General features: G+C 38.6%; 1 protein-coding gene across 21 annotated transcripts in view; it reads right to left on the bottom strand.

Moving 5' to 3' along the window:
* Positions 1–1,739: 1,739 nt before the first annotated feature.
* The window catches only part of R3HDM1 (R3H domain containing 1), a 114,251-nt gene continuing 91,940 nt past the window's right edge, over positions 1,740–24,050 (bottom strand). For all 21 annotated transcript variants that reach the window (XM_044769001.2, XM_044769007.2, XM_044769010.2 and 18 more), the window contains 6 exons: positions 16,134–16,237; positions 13,869–14,041; positions 8,108–8,252; positions 4,659–4,741; positions 4,104–4,188; positions 1,740–3,082 (listed from right to left, as the gene is read on the bottom strand). In XM_044769001.2, coding sequence (XP_044624936.1) covers positions 2,721–3,082; positions 4,104–4,188; positions 4,659–4,741; positions 8,108–8,252; positions 13,869–14,041; positions 16,134–16,237 — 952 coding nt within the window. In that variant the 3' untranslated portion in view covers positions 1,740–2,720. The remainder of the gene's footprint in view (positions 3,083–4,103; positions 4,189–4,658; positions 4,742–8,107; positions 8,253–13,868; positions 14,042–16,133; positions 16,238–24,050) is intronic.

The raw sequence follows: 24,050 nt of genomic DNA, 5'->3' as shown, positions 1-24,050 counted from the left end.
AAACATAATCTAGGGAATGTGTACATATTTTTGTAATGTGAGGGCTGGCAATTTCATTAGTATTCCCACGTGGTGGTCAGGATATGGGGGAGGGGTGGTGGTGGCTAAGAGCTGACTTCACAACAGCCTTGTTCTCATTTCTTACCTATTTCTTCTGGGCAGTTGTCACCTCCTACAGGGTAAACCAAGGGTCTAAAGCAAAAATTTAGGGGCTGGCCCCATGCCCAAGTGGTGCGATGGCCCAGGGTTTCAGCAATTCGAATCCTGGGCGCGGATATGGCACCGCTCATCAAGCCATGCTGAGGCTGCGTCCCTCATGCCACAACTAGAAGGACCCACAACTAAAAATACACAAGTATGTACTGGGGGGCTTTGGGAGAAAAAGGAAAAATAAAATCTTTGCAAAAAAACTTAGGTTTTAATGTACAACATAGTGACTATAGTTAATAATACTGTGCTGTATACTGGGAAGTTGCGGGCCAGCCCTGGTGGCCTAGTGGTTAAGTTCGGCATGCTCTGCTGTGGCGGCCTGGGCTCAGTCCTACACCGCTCTGTTAGCAGCCGTGCTGTGATGGCAGCCCACACACTTAAAAAAACAGAGGAAGACTGGCATGGATGTTAGCTCAGGGCGACTCTTCCTCAGCAAGAAAAAAAAGTTGCTAAGAGAGTGTACCTTAAAAGTTCTCATCACAAGAAAAAAAAATTGAAACTGAGATGATGGATGTTAGACTTGTGGCGAATATTTTGCAATATACACAAATATCGAATCATTATGTTGTACACCTGAAGCAAATATAATGTTATATGTCAATTATACTTCAATTAAAAAAATACAAAAAAATCCACTTTGGTTTTCGCAGGGTTCTTACTGCAGGCATTAAATACTCAGAATTGAAATAAACTATACGGCTGTGGTTTTTTTGTCTCCATCCCGATGTATGATTGAATAATTCTTGCTGCAATGTTGGCCCTAATTATGTACCCTCTTCACCTTTGACTCTCTATAGTCAAAAATTCAACGGGCCTCGGGAGTGAGTGATTTTCACAGTCCTCACTTACTTCTTCTTGTGTATGGCTCCTTAATCTGACATGGTTCAAAGGCAGCCTCACCTTCTGCTCCCAGGAGTACAATATCCCCACAGGTGTGGGGAGGCCTGGGATTCCCTGGGACCAAGTGGCACTTCACAAATGCTCTTGAGCGTGTGAACATCTGCACCACAGTCTGATAACACCTGTTGCTCCTGAGTTGCAAAGTAACCCCCTAGTCTGGGATGGAAGCAAACGAGGCTCCAGGCAAGGTGCAGCTGGCAGACCCCCCACCCTTTGGGTTTCGCAGCAGTTTTGACTTTGCTTGGTTAACAAATGAGGAAAGCTTTCTATCAAGCATTTGAGCTAAACTGGACAAGTGGATGCTCAATACGTCAGCTAAAAACATAAATTCTTTATCTAACCAAACATAACGTTCTAGTTTTAAGTTGGCTGACTGTAAGTATGTTCAGACTCAAAATTTTCTACAACTGATTGGTATGAACTTCATGAGAGAACAAAGTGACATGGGTCATACCCACGGGAACCACCCCTGCAGACAGTGACGCTCCACAGGACATTTGGAAAACGAGGGGGTTCACCGTCTTTCATCTTCTGTGAGCCTGAAACCGAAATCTTCAACATAGGGTAAGTCTTCAACACTGACACTCATTTAAAAAGGTGATTTTAACTTACAAAAGACAAAGTGGGTCTATATTTGTAAACATTTATTCTTTTGAACTGAAAAAGGCTTGCATCAGCACACATTGTACAGCCTTGCAAATTACACAGAAATTGAAAAAAAAGGTTCCTTGTTCATAAGTGCAATGAATCTTCGATGTCCAGTGATCCGCTGCAAACAATGAAAACAAACTTTAAACCACTTAAGAAGTTTCCAGCACTCATCAAATGCATTTCCCTAGGTGACAAAAATTCCACAAGGAGGGGAATGCAAATAAGTGGCATTTAGTTATTGGAGGGACACTTAAAAAAAAATGTGGAAGTATTTTCCTGCTTAGAATGATTCCTATTCCCCTTTGAATCTAAGTGGTTCGATTAAGAGGTGTTAAGAACATAATTTACTTTACATGTAATGTTCATACTATCTAAGAGAATAAGGAAAGGACCCTATGAGGAAGTTCTGCATTTTCTGGAAATTGTTTCTGTGTTTGGAGATAATGGGGAAGAGTAATCTTCTATTTGTGGGTTCTCCTTAGTCAGCCCCCCCAAAAGACAGCACATGGTTTCGATGATTATTCCACTCCTGCATTCCTTTTCCCCCAAATTCTATGTTGGGTCACATTGTGCTGGCTGCAAAAAAAGAAATACAGGTTGCAACTGGTTGTAATCATCTTGAAGAACGATCTGCTGTACAATAGAGGTTTGGATCTGATACAAGAATTCAGAAATATAAAACAAAATAACTAGAAAAGTTAGGAGGCATTTGAACAGCATTTCCTCAGAAAAAGCTGCTAACTCTGTATCATTCCGATGTGGGTTCCTACAGTCATCTAGGGTGAAATGTGTATTTTTCTCCCCTTTGCTGGATCACTGGCCTGTCTTCCAAAGCTGTAACGCCATGACCACATGTCCTAGGAGTCTCTATCATGTTAACAGAAGCTCCAAATACCAAGCCAATTAAAGATGGGAGAGGACAGGGGAATCATAAAGGCCAATGGTCCAAGGTGGCTCTGTTACTGAGAACTTGCCCTTTCCAAAATGTGGAAGTCATAGTGCTTCTTGCTTGTTCTCAGCTTAAACTTGTTAACCGAGTTAATTTGTTTCTTCAGTGCGTTCTGCGCAGCTGAAATGGAGGGGAATGTGGCTAAGACGGTGTACGTGGAGGCCAAGTCACTGGGTTTAGAGCGTTCAGGGTTGACAGCGTTGTCCCCGCTGCCACAGCAGAGGGGGTGACGGCGCAGTGGGGGCTGGGACTGGGGGTCCCGGAGCCACCGAATCTTGGCGCCAATTTTAAAGAGTTCCCCAAAAAGCTTCTCGGCTTCCATGCGAGTTATTCCATCTGGTAGTTCAGTAATTTCCAAGACCTTCCCAACAACTAGAACGGAAAAAATATAGTTAATCATCTCTCTTACCAAAAAGGTGGGCAAAAAGTACGGCAGACCCAAATATGACAGAGGAAGTGAACAGAATTTTCTGAAACCATTCAAACCCGTAGAATTTTAATTGTTATGGCCATCTTTAAATCATTCCTACTTACTCCCCTTAGGCAAGGGGTGTAGAGCTAATGGAGCTAAACAACCCTTTCACAACCTTCACTGATGGCTGCACATCTACACCCAGACTGTGCGGTAGGTCTCTAAATTAGTGTGTGATCTTGGGCAATTTCCTGAACTTCACGTTCTCATTGTAAAATAAGATAACAGCACTTGCCCTAACCACCCTAAGGCTGTTGAGTAGAAAGTTAAAGGACAGACTTGGAAGCACTTTGCCATAGGAAGGTGATATATCGGTTCATTCTATCTTGCTGTGGGTGTAGGACTCCTGCCTTCCTCAAAGAACAGAGGGAAGAGCTTCATTCTACCTGTTCCTCTCACACTCATCTTTTCCCTTTGCTCCCCTCACCCCTCTAAACCCACCTGTACCGTACTACACTCCCAAATCTGAAATGAGACAGGATTAAAAGAACATGTTTAACAACGCTACGTTACAGATGGCATAACTTTTTATGACTTTTTCCAGGACTCTGGGAAGAGGAAAACCCATTTCTGTGGTGTGGACTAGTTTTTTTTTTTTTTTTTTAATTAAAAATGTTTTTTTTTTTAAAGATTTTATTTTTTCCTTTTTCTCCCCAAAGCCCCCCCAGTACATAGTTGTATATTCTTCGTTGTGGGTCCTTCTAGTTGTGGTATGTGGGACGCTGTCTCAGCGTGGTTTGATGAGCAGTGCCATGTCCGCGTCCAGGATCCGAACCAACGAAACACTGGGCCGCCTGCAGCGGAGCGCACGAACTTAACCACTCGGCCACGGGGCCAGCCCCTGGTGTGGACTAGTTTTAAAGACTGTCGAACTGGTCAACAGTGTGCGGAACCACATCCAGTTGCCTCTCAGGGACTCACCTGCTTCTCCTGCACCAAGATCAGTGGATGCGGCTTTTTTAGCTTGTTTCCTTCCTCGGTTTCCATGCCTGCTGCCAGACTGACCCTGAAAGCCCACAAACAGATGAGAAATAAGGTAAATAATACTGAAAAATGTGTCTATAATGTTTAAACTCTGAACACCCAACCACAGTCAGCCCAGGTTTTGTCCTTCAGTAGAATAAATTCAATCCCCAGGCCTTCTGAATTCCGCCTCTGTGGCAACGGCACTTCTGTCCCTCACTCTGACAGTCGCTGGCTGACTGCCTGTCCTGAGCAAGGGTGCCCTCACGCCCCAGCCACCACCCATCTTTGGACAGTGCCAGTGAGCCACTGCTCAGCCAAACAGCGCTCCACCATGTCTCTTGCTCTGCTCTCGATGAGGCCAGTGACAACACTGATACATGAGCTGGCGGTGGCACGGAGCTCTCCCTTCCGCAGCACCAACAGGTGGGCCCAGGGCGCCCCACACTCTCAGCAACAGAAGGATGACGTTCTGGCAATAAAGCCTGGGTGGTCAGACAGCGGCCGTCGCACCTGTTGGGTTGGAATGTGTCCGTGCAGAACAGCAGGAGGGTTGTACTGCAGTGGCTGGCCAAGCAATGGATATCTGGCATCTCCTGAAAGTCAATGAAAAAACATTTCTACATTTTTCTCTACTCAGAGAGTACTTCACAGAGTTTTCTGAATTGCCTCAGTTAAGTAGGGGCAACACGTTTGATAGAATAAAACAGTGTAGGTATTGATATATTTTTTAAAAGAATTAAAAGTTTCCATATATCCTTTAGAGAGCTGGGGTAAACTTCTGAAAGGACTAAGAACTAACAGCAGTGGCTATGAAGGAGGGTAAGTGGTGGCAACTGGGTAGACGGAGGACAGGATGGAGGGAAACTTCTCCATATACCTTAACGTTCCATAGGAAATCCACCAAAATAAATATAATACCCATTCCACCCACTTGAAATATGAAAATCCACATTTTCTCTGATGATTAAAAATTAATAAAACTTACATTTTTGAGGAAGGAAAAAACCCTGGAAAAACATTAAGCTATCTCCCCAAATTCACTAACAATTACTACATGTATGTATACATTTACATATAGTCAGAGAAACATTTTTACAGTCTTAATCAATGGGTATATTTACACTCCATGTCTTGGGTCTGATCTTAAGCTCTCTTTAAATGAAAGTTTGTACTTATAACTTCAATTTGCTTAGAAAGACTGGCACAGTTCACAAGTGCCATTCATAAGCCAGCATCTCCTTCCTCAATCAGCAAGAGTGGGGCACTCAGGATGGAGAGGCTCCAATTATTCTCCTTCACTCGGGAGCGCCTGAAGTCATCACAGGGAAAGGGCATAATACACGCCGACTGCAAAAACCTTGTCCTGAGGAACGATGTTTTCATGTGTTATATTCTCATTTTATTTTAACCATAACTTCCCAGATTCAGCACATTCTGTGTCTGGAGGAGGGCTATGGGTAGAGCTAGGAAAGCATCCTCAGAAACCACATATCCCTTCTCCCAAGAGTTTCACAACAGAGAGGAACAAGGCGTGAACTTCTCACTGCTTTTTTGGGTCTCCAAAGCCATGGATGGGGCTCTTTTCTGACGAATACTGTGAAGGTGCTCGGGCAGCTCCCTGGCAGAACACACCCAAGACATACTCGCTCCTTCCCAAGCACTAGTTGAAGGGCAGACATGACATGGAGGCTTAGCACTGAGATCAGAGATGCAATGTGAAGCATGAAGATGCATTAAAAACAGCTGCAAAGAAGTCAGAGTTAGGTTTGGGCCTACGGAGCAGTATTCTTTTCAAATTCCTTTCAAATGCGGAGATGAGATTGTAGTCAGCAGTAACCAAAGGCCCCTCTTTATAGGCCATCCTACGTGCTCTTCTTGGGGCATTCCTACTAGATCGTGTAGCTCGATATTACTATATTGCTGTACACTATTCCAATCCACACACTGTTTCAGTTTATTTTTTACAACATGGTTCATTTTTCTAGATTATTAAAGTAATTTGCTTTGTAGAAAATTTGGAAATAGAGAATTACAAAGGAGAAAATAAAAACCACCCTGATAATTTCATCACTTCTAACATTCTGGTGTGTATCTTTTCAATCTTTCTTCTACATATGTGAGCTCACGTGTGTCGGTGTATTTTGCAGCTCTTTTAAAAAGTGAGGTACAATTAACATAAAACAAAATGCACAGCTTTAGTGTTGGGTTTAATAAACTCTAATAATTGTAAAAGTCCATATAACCAAGACCCAAAAAAGATAATGAACATTCCCAACTCCTGAAAAGTTGTCTCAAGCTCCTTTCCGATAAATTCCATATCCCATCCACACCACTATCTGATTTCTAACATCATAGCTTAGTTTGCCCACAGTTGGATTTCACATAATTAGAATCATATAGCATGTTTTCCTTTTGTGTCTGATTTGTTTTTGCTTAATATAGTGACTCTGAGTTTCATCTGTGTTGTTACATGCCAGTAGTGTGCTTTGTTCATTTTCATTGTTGAGTAGGATACCACTGTAAGGATATATTAGAATTTGTCTATCCATTCTCCTGTTGGTGGACATCCTGGTCATGCCCAGTTGGGCTATTATAATAAAATAAGGTTGTTATAAATCTTCCTGTACAAGTCTGCATAGACATGTTTTTATTTCTCCTGGGTAAATACGTAGGAATGGAATTGGTACCTTGTAAGGTAAGTCATTAACTTTGTAAGAAATAGACAATTGTTTTTTACAAAGTGGTGTTATCCTTTTATACTCCCATACCAGTGTGCAAGGATTTTAGTTGCTCTGTATCTTCACCAACATTCAGTGCTGTTGTCTTTTTGATTATAGCCATTCTAACGGGGACAGAGTGATATTTCACTCAGATTTGAATATTCCTTTCCCCTAATGAATAATGATGCCGAGCACCTTTTCAAGGGCTTACTGGACATCTCTCTGTCTTGTTTTTTGAAATGTTCATGTAACTGGTTTTCTAAAACCACTCACTGTACTGTGAATATCTCTTTTTTTAAAATTTTAAAAATTATTTTATTATTTTTTGAGGAAGATTTGCCCTGAGCTAACTACTGCCAGTCCTCCTCCCCTTGGTGAGGACGCCTGGCCCCAAGCCAACATCCATGCCCATCTTCCTCTATTCTACATGTGGGACGCCCACCACAGCATGGTGTGCCAAGTGGTGCCACGTCCGCACCTGGGATCCGAACCGGTGAACCCCGGGCCGCCAAGAAGCGCAACATGCGCACCCAACCACTGTGCCACTGGGCCGGCCTGAATATTTCCTCTTTTAATGATTCTTTAAAACATGATTTTTAGATAGCTGCATTGTATACCTTATATGGATATACCATAATCTAACTAATCCTTAGCGATGGACATTTAGGTTATTTTGAAATTTCTTTGCCATGAACTCTCCTGTGCATAAATCATTGTGTGCATTATCCTTTGGATAAATTCCATGAAATAAAATTAATGGTTTACATATTATTTTATAATCATCCGCTTGCATGTCTGTTCCTCCAACTAGACTGAAGGTCGGTGAGGATGAGGACTTCACCTTATTCATCTTTGTGCACCAGGCGCACAGTAAGTCCTCAATGAATATTTGTTGAATAAATTTTCTAATCAACTCTCTTTATATATTACTCTCAGATAGAAGAGAAATACAGAACATTGTGTGTTACCACTATGGAGGAATGGAGTCTAAGGATAGTAAGTTAAAGCCATTTTAATTCTATTATGTAAGTAATTATTGAATGTAAGTAATTACTAACGATGTAATGAAACATTAATGTTAGGATAGTTTATGGTAATAAATAAATAGGCCTGGGTGGAGGTGGAAATGCAGTCCTGTGGGAAACCGAAAGGCAGCAGTACCAAAGGTAAAGCACAAAGGGACTGGGAACGGGTGTCTCGGGATTCTCCGGGGCTGTGAGAAGTTTCAGGGATACTTACCTTGCCCAGGGACAAAAGGTCTAGAAAACTGAGGTATGATGGACAGTGGCGGTCCAGAGGGACGGACCGTTTTCAGGGTGGACAGCTGAGCTGGTGCTGGTGACTGAGCTGGTGAAACAATGGGACTACTGAGTTGAGGGCTGTGCTGCAAGTACATCAAGAAAACGGGTCAGCATTTTAGTCAGGTTTTTTTGCAAATTTCCTTTTAAACAAAGATTTTTATTCCTAATGGTCACAAATAGGTACTCATTACCAAAAAAATTAAAACATTATAGAAATTTATAATTTCCAACTCCCAAAGATAAACACTGGTAGATTATTTTTACGCATATATATCCATACATCGATGTTTTACAAAAATGGCAATAGAGCACACACCTTATGTTTGAATCTTGCTTTTGTACCTTGACAATACTGTAGATGCTTTTTAATGAGAGAATACATACATCTATCTCATTCTTTTTTTATGTTAACTATTTTAACATTTCATTTTGAAACAATTCATCCCTAAAGAATAGTTGCAAAAACAGTACAAAGAACTCTCAGATTTCTCAACTAATATTTTACTATATTTGTTTTATCTCTCTCTGTATATGTTATTTTTTTTCCTGAACTATTTGAGAATGAGTTGCTCATGATACCGCTCTATCCAGAAATAGTGTCCATTTTCTAAAAACAAGGACATTTTCTTATATAACCACAGTAGCATTAACAAAATCAGGCAATTAACAATACAGTAATATTATGTAGTCTATAGAGTTTATTCAGATTTGCCAATTGTCCTATTAGTGTACTTCACAGCGAAAAAAAGAAAAAAAAAGAGAAAGAAAAATGTTCCCTTCTAGTCCAGAATTCAGTCTAGAATCAAATATTGCATTTAGTAGTCATGTCTCTTTAATCTTCTTCAATTTGGAACAGAGCCTCAGTCTTTCATCTCTTTCATGACTTCAACATTTTTGGAGATTGAGACTTAACATGTGCTAACATATGGTCTACGCAAGAAAATGTCCCATGTGCCCCTGAGAAGAATGCGTATGCTGTTGTCGTCAGGTAGAGTGTTCTGTATAAATTTTTAGATCTAGTTGTTTATTGTGTTTAAGTTCTTTATTTCCTTACTTATCTTCCGTCTGGTTGTTCTATCCATTACTGTGAGTGAGGTATCGAAGTCTCCAACTATTACTGTAGAATTATCTATTCTCCCTTCAATTGTGTCAGTTTTGCTTCATTTGTTTTGATAGGGTGTGTTTATAATTGTTATACTTCTTGCTGTATTGAACCTCTTATTAATATATATGTCCTTTGTATCTTGTAAATTTTTTTGATCTCAAGTCCATTTTGTTTGATATTAGCATAACCACCACTTCTCTCTTTTGATCACGATTTGCATGAAAGATCTTTTTCTATCCTTTCACTTTCAACCTATCTGTCTTTCCATCCTAAGTGAGTCTCCTGTAGACAGCGTAGTTAGATCATGTGTTTTTATCCTTTCTGTCAAAGTGTCTTTGACTGGAGAGTTTAATTTCTCTACCTTTAAAATAATTACTGATAAAGAGGGACTTACTTTCGTCATTTTGCTATTTGTTTTCTATATGCCTTACAGCTTTTTTTGTCCCTTATTTCCTACATTACTGTCTTTTTTCTATTTTTTTTGTAGTAGAATGTTTAAATTCCTTTCTCCTTTTGTATATATTCCATAGCTTTTTTCTTTGTGGTTACCTTGGGGATTACACTTAACATCCTAAAGTTATAACATTCTAATTTGAATTCATAGCAGCTTAACTTAAATAACATACAAAAACTCTGCTCCTTTACAGCTCTGTCCCTAACCCTTTACAGGTTACACATGTCATAAAATTACTTCTTTGTACACTGTATGCCTCAAAACATAAACTAATAATTCTTTTAAGTGCCTTAGTCTCTTAAATTACATAGAAAACAAAACGTAGAGTTACAAACCAAAGTTACAATAATACTACCTTTTAGATAATTGTTTTTTTTTAAAAAATACTAGTCTATTACAACATGTAGAAAGCAAAAAGTGGAGTTACAATCCATTGGTACAATACTAGCTTTTATAACTTCCCGAGTATTTAACTTAACTGAGAGTTTTATCTCTTCGTTTGACTTTGTTTTACTGTCTGGTGTCCCTTCATTTCACTCTGCAGAACTCTTCTGAGAATTTCTTGTGGGGCAGATCTCGGTTTTTGTTTATCCAGGAACTCAATCTCTCCCTCACTTTTGAAGGACAGTTTGGCCAAATATAGGATTCTTGGTTAACAGTTGTCTTTCGAAAGATTGATTATAATGTGTCTCAGTGTGTCTCTCTCTGAGTTCCTTCTCCTGGGAGTTCACCCAGCTGCTTGATGTTTATGTTCTTGTCTTTCATCAAATTTGGGAAGTTTTCAGCCATTACTTCTTCAAAATAGTCTCTCTGCTCCATTTTCTCTCTCTTTTTCTGGGACACCCCCAATGTGTATGTCGGTCCACTGGATAGTGTCCCACAGGTCCCTTACGCTGTTTACTTTTCCTCATTCTTTTTTCCTGTCTGTCGTTCCTCAGACTTGATAATTTCCATTGTTCTATCTTCAAGCTCCATGATACTTTCTTCTGCCTGCTCAAATCTGCCACTGAATTCCTCTGGTGAATATCTTCATTTCAGTTATTGTATTTTCAGCTCCCAAATTTCTTTTGGGTTTCTTTTTAGGTTTTCTTTCTCTTTATTGCTATTTCCATTTTGTTCATATATTGTTTTCTTGATTTTCTCCACATCTTCCTTTTGTCCTTTGGGCATCTTTAAGACAGTCGTTCTAAAGTCTTTGTCTAGGAAATCTGCCATCAGGTCTTCTTCAGGGACAGTTTCTGTTAATTTATTTTTTCCTTTGAATGGGCCATATTTTCCCACTTCTTTGTATACCTTGTGATTTTTCTGTTGAAAATTGGACATTTGAATCTAATAATATGGTAATTGTGGAAATCAGATTCTCCTCTTTTCCCAGGGTTTGCTGTTTTTGCTTTTAGTTATTATTTTTGTTTATCGATCTTTGCAGGCTGTCTCTGTGCCAAGGATCAGCCTGAGGTGTAACCTCAGGTCTTAACCTGAGTGTAACCTCAGGTGTAACCTTAAGGTCTTCTCAGGGCTTTACTGAGCTTGTGCCTTTCCTTGGGTATGTGCAGTCACTTTTTAATTTTTCTCATACATTTACCTCTTTTGAATGTTCTAATCTTTAATTTCTGGCTCCCAAAAGGGGTTAAAAAAGAAAAACAAAGGGAAGAAAAACAGAGCAGCAGCCCTTTAAATCCCCTGAAAGCTGGAGGGGGAGAGGTTTGCAACAATGTGGGGAGGTGCAACAACAAGCTACTGCCTCTGTCTATACCTCTGTGATCAGAAGCAGAAATCCACGACCAGAACATAAACTCTTTGTATTTGGAAGACAAGGTCATTTTAGCCCATCTTGGCTCCCAGAAGATGTGCATAGTTGCTGGTCATGGGGCTGGGGGTAGAGGATGGGTAGCTGCAACTGTGCTAAGAGCTGAGATTGAAATTAATTGCAATTTATTGTCCAAGTTTTTTCCCCGACAGTTGCAAGCCTTCAATATACTCCAGAATTCTAAAATAGTTACGTCAGACATATTCTCCCAGTGCAATTATTTCTAGGTGGGGAGACAGATTCCTGGTGCTTCCTACTCTACCATCTCCCCAGAATCCTCTTTCCTCTAGTGATGATTCTTGCTTGTGGTTTCCAGGTGGTGATTTCTAATTCCATCATTCCTTCTTATTTATTAGTTTACAGTCTACTGTACAGAAGAGCTTCACTTTCTCCCACATTTATTCATTTATATCACTATGGACTCACGGACTCTTATTTTATTCTATGTGTGATCATTCATTTCCTAGTTATTTTATGCCCAAAGCCTTCAAGCCTGATTCTGTATCCTTTGACATCTCCATCACCCTTGGAGTACTTCACTACTGTCTGGCCCAGCAACGTGTTCCAGGATCATCTACCACCTTCCCTGAATGAACCCTAGCAACAGTGATTTTACTAAGGAGCCCTGGTTGCTTTAAGTGGAGAATGGTATCTCGAAACTACCATCTGGATAGTAGGTGTATCCTACTCTTTTTAGTACATACACTTAAGAATATTTTCCTAAATGGTACAGTAATTTATTTAATCAGTTACCCACTGTTGAATATCAAAACTATTTCCAGTTTTTCAATATTACAACAGAAAAGAAAGAAGTATCATTGTACACATATTTTTCTATGCTTGTTTCACAATTTTTACTGGACAAAGTTCTAGAACTGAATTTGTGGATCAAAGGTTCTGCATTTTCTACATTTTGAAAAATGTCACTAAACTGTGCTCCAAAAAGAGCTGTATCAATTTATGGTACCACCAAGAGTGTACAATGGAGTCTGTAACTGAATATTTCTGCCAACACTACAAATTATTAGTCTTCCTAAATTTCCCCAACATTAATGTAGATAAAAAATATTTTTAACTTTTCAGCTGTTTAATGGCCATTGGCCATTTCTAGTTTGTGTGAGCTAGTTTATAAATGACCTTTGCCCTATTTATTCTGCTATGATATTGTCATGTCCATTGAAAACATGTTTTTCTTTAGTTTATCTTAAAAAAAATGTAAAAACCCTATTTTAATGCTGTAAACTTTCAAGTATATAAAAGTGTAGATAAACGAGTCTAACAAACTTCCATGTACTCATCATCCAGCTTTGATTGTGGTCTCCCTTGCTTTTTTCCCCCTTAAAGTGTTTAAAGCAAATCTCAGATATCAGAGCATTTCACTTACAAATATTTCAGTATATAAATAGTTCTATCTAACATATAAGAACTTCTTAAAAAAAATAGCACTATTACCACACTAACAAAATTAACATATTTAAGTAACCTCTTTTTGCTCAAAAATGTCTTTTGACTGTTCAGTATCCAGGGAATAGCTATATGTTGCATCTGATCGTTGTACTTCTTGAGTCTCTTTTAATCTGTAACAGACTCAGCCTTCATTTCAAACGCCATTTGTTAGAGAAATGGGGTCAATTTGTCCAGTAAAATATCCTACAGTATCATATAGGTTGTTTTTTTCTTCCTGTGTTTTCTGTACAGTAATAGCTCTACTTCAAGGCTTGCTAAGATTTGGGTTCACCTTTTTTGACAACAGCATATCATAGGTGATCCCGTGTCCTTCCTTCTACACCACATTAGGAGACAAACAATGTTTGGTTGACCCATTTTTAGTGATGCTACAATTGATTAATTGCTTCAAGTGTTGTCCGCCTAATCTATCCATTTTAAAGATAAACCTTTCCTGATCTTTTTGGCAACTGCTGGTGATTTTTTCTTTGATCTATTAAGTGAATAGGATTCCAAAACAGTGATTTTTAAATTCTGCCATTGCTTTTACATTTATTAATTGTATTTTTCGTGATGAAGAACATTCCCTCATAAACTTTCTGTTTACACTTAAAATATAGTTCAAACGGGAAAGGTAGAATAACTCCTTAATTCTTTTTCTTTATTTTAGAAGTAGTTTATCTTCTGACTTTTTAAAGTTTTTGAATGTGCAAAACTTGGGAAATAGTATTCAAATATTGAAAGAAATTGTCTGGATATAGGGAATGTTCAAACTCCTTTACTGATCTGTTTGAGAAGATTTCAAATTTAGTGTCAAGCTTTATAGGTCTTAAGTGACTAAAATGCTGAAAGCTTTAAAATTATAATAAACAACAGATGCATCTTACCTGAATAATATTGTCTACGTTGCTAAACTCCACACACTTTTGTCCTCTCTGGTGATCGCAGTAATATTTGTTTTGTTTCCACTGTGGGGGTGAGTGGGCTCGGGACTGCGGATTGTTCGGCACACTGAGCTGCATCATCACCATTCCTCCACCAGGCGGCAGAGGTGGCACAGCTGACAATGACAATTGGGACACTGCAATCAGTACACTTTAGGAACTAGCTGGTATCTTTAAACACCAAGATAATGCCAATAATTTTACATTTCTAAACAAAATTTTACTACTATATATGCAAGCCAGATTTAAGCCCCAGTGCTTCATGCTACAAGTGCTGTGTGTTTAAACAGGCATTAAAATGGACTGTAGACCTAAACACCTCACTTATCCTGAAAATACCAGGTCTACAGTTACTCAGTAAAGTCCAACTACCTACTACAGGACCTAGTAGAGAGAAGCACAATTGACATATGGTCTATAAAAGCAGTTAATTTTCAAAATGAGTTAATTTTAAAACAGGCATTGTTTTTTAAATACACAAAGAAGATCTCTGGGAAAAATGAATCCTACAGATATTTAGACATACAGTAAAAAGTCATTTTTTTAATGAATTAATTTCATGCAGTGGAAAAAGTCTGAGACATGGGAATCAGAAAGCTTGATTTTAGGATGCTGAAATGTCCTATGACGCTGGGAAAATTAACCTCTTTTAACTGTGTTTTCTAATCTGAAAAAGGAGGCTAGGAAGATCTCCTTGGCTGACTTTAAAGAGCTATGATGACCACACGTATGTAGAAATAACTGGCTAACTGTACAGCAGAGATAAATGGATCATGAGATCTATCCCCTTATGTGACTCATTGCTCTTGTGTACCAGCGCTGCAGCCCTCCCAATATCAGGCACCCACTTTGCCTGCCACTGGTTGCTTCAGTCTAAGTAAGGTGGGACCCTGTACCCACCTCCAAGGCCACAGTTTGCACCCTAGTAACCACAAGGGTAGTTTCCAGTTCTCTAGAAATAGAACCAACCTGACCTGGCAAACCAGAGAAGGGCTGACCGCTTAGGGACATCTCAAAGTTCTCCTCAGCCACAGCAGCCCATGCTGAATGCAGCCACTATTAGTCATTTACTTGATAATAATTTATTGTTCCTCTATTTCTCAGAGATTACATATGTCAACAAATCATTACATTAAAATATGGTATTATGATTAAGGATTGTTTAAGACATTACGGAAGCAGAGAAAAAGAAGCAAGAAACACTGTTTTAAGGACTGAGGAAACCTTTGTAGAAGAAGTGATTTTTGAGTCAAACTTTAAGGATGAGCAGGATTTTGGCAAACAGAAAATGGTGGATGGGTATTCCAGGCAGTGGAGAGAACAGGTACAAAAGCATGTTGGCATGAAAAAGCATAGGATATTGTACAATGACTTGAGCATAAAATTATAAATAGGAAGCCTACTTGCTAGGGAATTTAGATGGAGAATCCATGCCATTTTCTTACTCAGAGGAATGACAGGAAGAGACTTCTGTTTCAGGACAATAATTCTTGAACTGTGTTTGTGTGTTGGGGAGGAATAAGGTTGAACATGGTTTCGGGAAACAATGAAATAAGCAGAAACACAAGAGATTACTGCAAACAGGAAATGAAAAGAATTGACCCAAAGTAGCAGCAGTGGGGAAGGAAATAAGGTATGAGGTTTGAGGAAGTGGTGATGGCATGAAAGTGAAAGGGGAGAATAGAAGAGAGTTAATTACGACTTAGAAATTGTTTTGGTCCCTAGAAAGAAAGTGAGGTACAGACTGCAGGAAGAGGGAGAAATATTAAATCTAAAGTGCCTTTGACACATCTGGGTAGGGATGTAACATAGGCAGTTGGCCATATGGTCTTGTCTCAGCAAAAATAAGACCTGGGAGGTGTCGGCAATAAGCTGTAGTTGAAGCCTAGGAGGTGGCTGGATTACCGAGGACGAGCTTGAAGAGCAACGAGAGTGCCTAGGAAAGGCTCCCAGGGAACATCACCATCTACGAGGCAGGGGAGGAAGGAGAGTCTGAGGAGGAGAAACGGGTAGCAGTGTGGTAGTGGGAGCAGCAGAATACGAAGTGGACTGACCCTTTAACTCTGATTTTGCATGGGCACCCTAAATATCCTGGGTATACCTCAGCACATAACAAGTTGAAAACCTTTTTCTAGAAATGCCTAAGGAACTTATTTTAATTATTTCTCAAATGGACAAACCATTTTTTTTTTAATTATCTATTCATACCTGCACACTGGTGGCTTTGAAGCTGCTGGGAATTGCACGGTGAAGTAGTTCGAGGAAACTGTACTTGGTCTGATCCTGGATGTTGCAAGTAACCTACTGATGAGCTATGAAAAAAAAAAAATCAAACAAACACAAAAGCACAGCACAATGAGATGGAGATGGCCATAAAGATTCTTGAATGAGCAGTCCTACCACTTATTTAAATGAAATTATTTTTCAAATTGGCTAGCAGTAAAAGTTAAATCTAACTCTCTTCTGTGTCATAAATAATTACCTTTTGCATAAAAATCACTTTATGTTTATGGCAATAACACTAATTTTTTAAAACTAGGAAAAAAACCCTCCTAATTTCATTGTTCTTACAGTTTTATAACTTATTCTAAATTATGATTTTTATATTGTTCAAATAATTATTTAAAAAAGAAGGGAAATAACTAATTTTACAAAATAAAAAGGTAATTTATTTGGATCTTACCAAATTATATATTACAAAAGAAAATATGCAGTTTGACAATGACGAGACTCATAAAAAATATTTTATTGCTTAAAAAGATATGCTATCTAAGAATAAAGGAAACTATAACATGATTCTGATATATTCTAACATAAATACAACAATAAAAGGCTGTTAGCGTAACACCGTTAAGTTGTTGTATTTTCAAGTTAGTCTTTCAGAGTCAAACTAATACGGGATTTGTCAATACGTCTTGAAAATTTTCTGTTTAGCAATTTCTTTCAGGAAAATAGTTTCAAATCACAGAGTAATACTATTAATTCTTTCTGAGAATTCTCAAGAAATCAGATATCTTAATTTATATATAAAACCCTATTAGTTACCAGTCTTTTCCCATCATTTAGATAAACTTCCTTTACGTAGTATCATTTCTTAATCTGGCTTTAACAACCTTTTGCACTCGCATCTCACCTGACTGCATTAACAATACTACATTAGATCCAACTACTGAAGTAGAGAGAATATAGGGAAACACGTTAAACACCACCATGATGACACAATCGTTAACATCCAGACTATGGGACACTCTACAAGACAAATGTGTGAAAACATAAGCAATATTTGTGGGGTAATACCAATTGGATATTTGATATTGTTAAGAAATTAACTTGTTAAATTTTTTTTTTTGAGGAAGATTAGCCCTGAGCTAACATCTGCTGCCAATCCTCCTCTTTTTGCTGAGGAAGACTGGCCCTGAGCTAACATCCATGCCCATCTTCCTCCACTTTATATGTGGGACGCCTACCACAGAATGGCTTGCCAAGCGGTGCCATGTCTGCACCTGGGATCCGAACCGGCAAACCCCGGGCCACCGAGAAGCGGAACGTGTGAACTTAACCACTGCACCACTGGGCCAGCCCCTAACTTGTTAAATTTTTTAAGATGTGAAATAGTTTTGTAGTTAGGTAGGTTTTTAGAAAACTTTCTAGGGATACCTATACTGAAATGCTCATGAATGAAATTATATGATATCTGGATTTATTTTAAAATAATATGGGAGGAGGATAAAGTAGAAGTTTAGATGAAAACAGATTAGTTAATAACTACAGAAACTAAGTGGTGGGTACATGGCGGTTCAGTACAGTTTTGTTTACGTTGATGTATATTTAAAAATGTCCATAATAAAAAGTTAAAAAACAGTTCTCTAATTCAGGCTGACAATTCTCCAATGAATAAGAATTAGGAAATTGTTACTTTTTAATTTTTTAAATTTTTCCTTTTTCTCCCAAAGCCCCCCAGTACATAGTTGTGTATTTTTAGTTGTGGGTCCCTCTAGTTGTGGCATGTGGGAGGCCGCCTCAGCATGGCTTGATGAGCGGTGCCATGTCTGCGCCCAGGATTCGAGATGGTGAAACCCTGGGCTGCCGAAGCAGAGCATGCGAAGTTAACCACTCGGCCATGGGGCCAGCCCCATTATTGTTTTTTAGTGGCAGTAACTCAGTGTGGTTCAATAAAAGGGAATAAGAAAAGGATGTAAAGTGAGGATTTCATAAAAAGTGATTTTTGACCATGTGACAAAATGTAAATACAGTACTTTCTTAAATTCATGTTAATTACGATTGGAATGTATTATGTGAGTATTAGCTACCTGTGGAAATAATAGACCTTAAGACGTGATTTGTAAAAGTCCTGCTACTAAGGAGAATCAGAAGTTTCACTATAGGGTGGAAGAGTTTTTAGGTTCTGTTCTAACTGGGATAAACGCTCCCTTGGGTCATGCAGTGTCCCCCACCTTGATCTTGTTCACTAAGCACATTCTTATGGCTTACTCAAGTTCTGAGGCACAGGGATGACAGGAAGCCACCCTGAATAGGGACGAGAATATTCAGGTCACTGAGATGAGCAATATATCCCACACTACGAAAATGCAAATTACTATTCCAGTTACCATGCTAGTGGTTTTTAGTTTTACAGTTAGTATATTGGTTTTCTAGCACTAGATTATCCCTTAGGTAAATGAATTATAAAACTGAGTTCCAAGACTCTACTTGTCTCTCCCAAAAGACATAAAGACACCTCAAGGGACACAGACTGGGCAACGAGCAGTCCTCTTAAATCCTTTAAATGCTCTATTTCAATTGTTATCTAACTTGCTTTCTACACAGGCAGAACTAGAACACATCAGAAAAAAGAAAAGCAAAAGAGTTAGCTTTTAAATATCACTCTCATTTAAAAAAAACAAATGCTTATGTAATATACCAAAAAGGAAAAACTGTTTTGTAGTAACTTAGCAAAAATTTCTCCTTTGGAAGATAGGATAGAAACAGAAAGAAGGGGACTTTTTAAAGTAAAACATCAGGCCTAATCCTTGAAGAAATTCATATTCCACTCTTGAACAGGAAAATAAAACATCAATCTCATGAACCCATTTGGTTCCAAACATCCTGAAAAGTCCTGACTTAAAACTATGAATGTGTAAATTAAAACTAATTAATAATATCACTTTCAAATGTATTAAAGGTCATTGCAACAAAAATTAGTCTTGCCACTTAGACCAATTGCTGTGCCATACTTTTTAGGAGCTGCCTCTTCTCAGTGTGTGGGACAGCCAGTCAAACTGCTGCAAAATGCCTCTATGGGATCAACGGAGATTGATAACTGACATGATAAAATATCCAACAACTTCCTTCCTCTGGGTTTCTTATAACATTCATCTTACTCCTATAATGTTCTATGATAATTCATAGGTAGAGATTCCCCTTTCCTCCAGTCATTTATTTCCTCACTCTTACTGTATTTTGGAATCAAAGCCACGATTGAAAAAATGATACACACATTACATATATATTTAAAATGAGAGACTTCCTGTGGTCTACCAAAGGGTGAAGAATTTTTTCCTATGTCATATAACCCTTTATGAATGCTTAAAATTGGCCTTTTAAGGGGTGGTATTGATGTTATTTTGGTTAGACAATGTTACTCTATTTAATAACCCCACAGTGTGAGTGGAAATTAATGCTTGATAGTAAGATGTACTCACTAGAAGTGATATTACATTGCTCTCTATTTCAGTGGCTTTTGACAGGGATTTGGGTGTCAGAAGGCAGCATGGGTTTGAAGTTCAAACTCTACTTATTTGTTGTATGACTTTGAACATATTATTTGAGCTTCAGCTCTCTGATCAATAAACATTTGATTAACACCTGCCTTACCAAATTACGATAGAAGACTTGGCCAAATAATTCAAACTACAAATAGTCAAATGCAAAAATGTACAGCTTCACTAATAATCAGAGCCAAATTAAAATGAAATATGTTGCTATTTATGAAACATGAAAACAATGAAAATGAGTCAGTACCCAGAGGGACTATAAATCAAAGAAAGATTTTGTCAAAACGTACCAGGGACGCGAAACAGTCATTATCTTTTGACCTATTAATTCCCTTCCAAGAACTCTATGCCAAGGAAGAAATGCAAGTTGCTCCCAAGATGGTTCAATAAAGTGGAAAAAATGTTTATGACCTACATGCTTTACATACAACAGGCTAAACTACTGTATATTCATAAAATCGAATGGCACGCTTAATTAATGAAAATACATGTCAAATAAAACTTCTATTGTACAATATTTTGGGTTTTCCCTTCAATGCAAATGGCCAACTTTTCTGGGCTTTCTGGTTAAATGCTCATATTTACAGAAATATTCATTTATAGCTCATCTATTCCCAAATGTGAAATATTTAAAAAAATTGAATACATTAAAAAATAGTGAACAGAAACTATTATTTAAAAGACAAAAAAAGAAGGAGTAGGGATATATGGGATAAGACTGTTACTTTCATTGACCACTGAATCTAGCTTTGTGTTTCCTGGAAGCTAAGACAAAATGGCGAACCCAGAGGATTATACAGCTCTGCCAGGATGATAAAGGAAGCATGTATTTAAGCCTCTGGCAGGTGCTGGATTACAGACATATCCTAACTGTATTCTATGATGAATTTAAAGCATGTAGTTAATTATAGAGGAATCTAGTTTTTTGATACAAGATATGAGACACAGTTCATATTTTACTAGGAAACAGAGGGGCTGGGGTGCAATCTTGCCTGAACAGAGGATTATTTCCCATTAAATAAATAGGTGGGATACAGAAGTACCTGCAGTAAAGGCTAACATTTTCCTTAATAATGAACTTTGTATTTCTTTAGCACTTGTATGAGACCCAAGGGTCCACACTACACATTTCACATAAAAGATGCCTTTGGCTTGAGAACTGTAAGAGCAGCTATTATCAAACAGAATCAACCACAAAGATATCTCTGGTGCTCCTGGGAGAATGGCTGGTTTTGATAAGGGCCATAGTCTAACCAATCCACTAGGATGAACTATCATCAAGCAGCTATGTTAGTGGACCTGTTGGATACATTACTTTAGTAGTTGATTGATTTGGTGGAAAACATCTGCCAAACAGTAATTTTAGTTTTAGTATAGCAGATCCTAAGCTGCTCTTTCTGGCAATAATTTAGCTACTTATTAAGTCTGCTCCTAAGGTGAGAACACGAAACCACCACTGGCACCGAGGATGATGCTTACACACCTGTGTAATACAGCTAAAGAATACACATCCCATTCCTTAAACAGCTTCATCAAATCTTTTAAAATAATTTCAAAAGGCAGGATGGTAGAATGTATATTTCCATTTTTTTTTAAAGGAGTATTAGCCCTGAGCTAACAACTGCCAATCCTCCTCTTTTTGCTGAGGAAGACTGGCCCTGAGCTAACACCCACGCCCATCTTCCCCTACTTTATATGGGGACGCCTACCACAGCATGGTGTGCCAAGCAGTGCCACGTCCACACCCGGGATCCGAACCGGTGAACCCTGGGCCACCAAAGCGGAACGTGTGAACTTAACCGCTGTGCCACCGGGCCGGCCCCTAATTTCATATTTTTTAAGTCAAAATTTCACTTATTAGAGATTGACTTCTGGCATGATAGCATGAGTTCTGTTGACTGGCTCCCTAGCGAAACGGGTGAAAACTATAAAAAAAGCAACCACTTCCATATACGACAAACCCATAGCCAACATCATACTCAATGGGCAAAAACTGAACCCCATCCCCTGAAAACAGGAACAAGACAAGGATGCCCTCTATCACCACTCTTATTTAACATAGTACTGGAGGTCCTGGCCAGAGCAATCAGGCAAGAAAAAGGAATCAAAGGAATCCAAATAGGGAGGGAAGAAGTGAAACTCTCACTGTTTGCAGACGACATGATCTTATATATAGGAAACCCCAAAGAATCCATTGGAAAACTGTTAGAAGTAATCAACAACTACAGCAAAGTTGCAGGGTATAAAATCAATTTGCATAAATCAGTAGCATTTCTATACTCCAGTCATGAACCAACAGAAAAAGAACTCAAGAATACAATACCATTCACAATCGCAACAAAAAGAATAAAATACCTTGGGGTAAATTTAACCAAGGAAGTGAAGGACCTATATAATGAAAATTACAAGGCCTTTCTGAGAGAACTGGATGATGACATAAGGAGATGGAAAGACATTCCATGTACATGGATTGGAAGAATAAACATAGTTAAAATGTCCGTTCTACCTAAAGCAATCTACAGATTCAACGCCATCCCAATCAGAATCCCAATGACATTCTTTACAGAATTAGAACAAAGAATCCTAAAATTCATATGGGGCAACAAAAGACCCTGAATTTCTAAAGCAATCCTGAGAAAAAAAGAACAAAACGGGAGGCATCACAATCTCTGACTTCAAAACATACTACAAAGCTACAGTAATCAAAACAGCATGGTACTGGTACAAAAACAGGTGCACAGATCAATGGAACAGAATTGAAAGCCCAGAAATAAAACCACACATCTATGGACAGCTTATCTTTGACAAAGGAGCTGAGGGCATACAATGGAGAAAAGAAAGTCTTTTCAACAAATGGTGTTGGGAAAACTGGAAAGCCACATGCAAAAGAATGAAAATTGACCATTCTTTTTCACCATTCGCCAAAATAAACTCAAAATGGATCAAAGACCTAAAGGTGAGACCTGAAACCATAAGGCTTCTGGAAGAAAATGTAGGCAGTACACTCTTTGACATCAGTATTAAAAGGATCTTTTCGGACACCATGCCTTCTCAGAGAAGGGAAACAATAGAAAGAATAAACAAATGGGACTTCATCAGATTAAAGAGCTTCTTCAAGGCAAGTGAAAACAGGATTGAAACAAAAAAACAACCCACTAACTGGGAAAAAATATTTGCAAGTCATATATCTGACAAAGGCTTAATATCCATAATATATAAAGAACTCTCGCAACTCAACCACAAAACATCAAACAACCCAATCAAAAAATGGGCTGGAGACATGAACAGACATTTCTCCAAAGAAGATATACTGATGGCCAATAGGCACATGAAAAGATGCTCATCATCGCTGATCATCAGGGAAATGCAAATCAAAACTACACTAAGATATCACCTTACACCCGTTAGAATGACAAAAATATCTAAAACTAATAGCAACAAATGTTGGAGAGGTTGCGGAGAAAAAGGAACCCTCATACACTGCTGGTGGGAATGCAAACAAGTGCAGCCACTATGGAAAACAGTATGGAGATTCCTCAAAAAATTAAAAATAGAACTACCATACGATCCAGCCATCCCACTACTGGGTATTTATCCAAAGAGCTTGAAGTCAGCAGTCCCAGAAGTCCTATGCACCCCAATGTTTATTGCAGTGCTGTTTACAATAGCCAAGACGTGGAAGCAACCTGAGTGTCCAGCAACAGACGAATGGATAAAGAAGATGTGGTACATATATACAATGGAATACTACTCAGCTGCAAAACAGAACAAAATCATTCCATTTGCAACAACATGGATGGACCTTGAGAGAATTATGTTAAGTGAAATAAGCCAGCGAGAGAAGGACAATCTGTGTATGACTCCACTCATATGAGGAATTTAAAATTATGGACTAAGAACAGTTTAGTGGATACCAGGGGAAAGGTGGGGTGGGGGTGGGCACAAAGGGTGAAGTGGTGCACCTACAACATGACTGACAAACATTAATGTACAACTGAAATTTCACAAGATTGTAACCTAACAATAACTCAATAAAAAAAAAAAACACCATTTATAAATCAAAAAAAAAAAAAAAAAAAAAAAAAGCAACCACTTAAAGCCTCTGGAGATGGTCCTAAGGATGAACAGCAAATAAGAAATACCTATTCAAGAACATTACAAAAACTTGGTAGGAAAGATGAGTCTGGTATTTGAACCAAGACTGCTCTCTCTTGCCCCCTCCCAGCTCAGCGAGGTGTAGACTCTACTCCAGAGAGAGTAGCCAAGACCACAGAGCTCCCTCTCCCAGCAGCACCCAGACGGAAGGCTTTCTTCCTAGGAGGAGTGGTATTTCAGCTTTCTTATCCTGACC

The sequence above is a fragment of the Equus asinus genome, chromosome 4 (genome assembly GCF_041296235.1).
Source record: "Equus asinus isolate D_3611 breed Donkey chromosome 4, EquAss-T2T_v2, whole genome shotgun sequence".
In the NCBI taxonomy this organism is placed as follows: domain Eukaryota; kingdom Metazoa; phylum Chordata; class Mammalia; order Perissodactyla; family Equidae; genus Equus; species Equus asinus.
The sequence above is the reverse complement of the archived record's forward strand: the minus strand, read 5'-3'. Positions and strand labels throughout refer to the sequence as shown.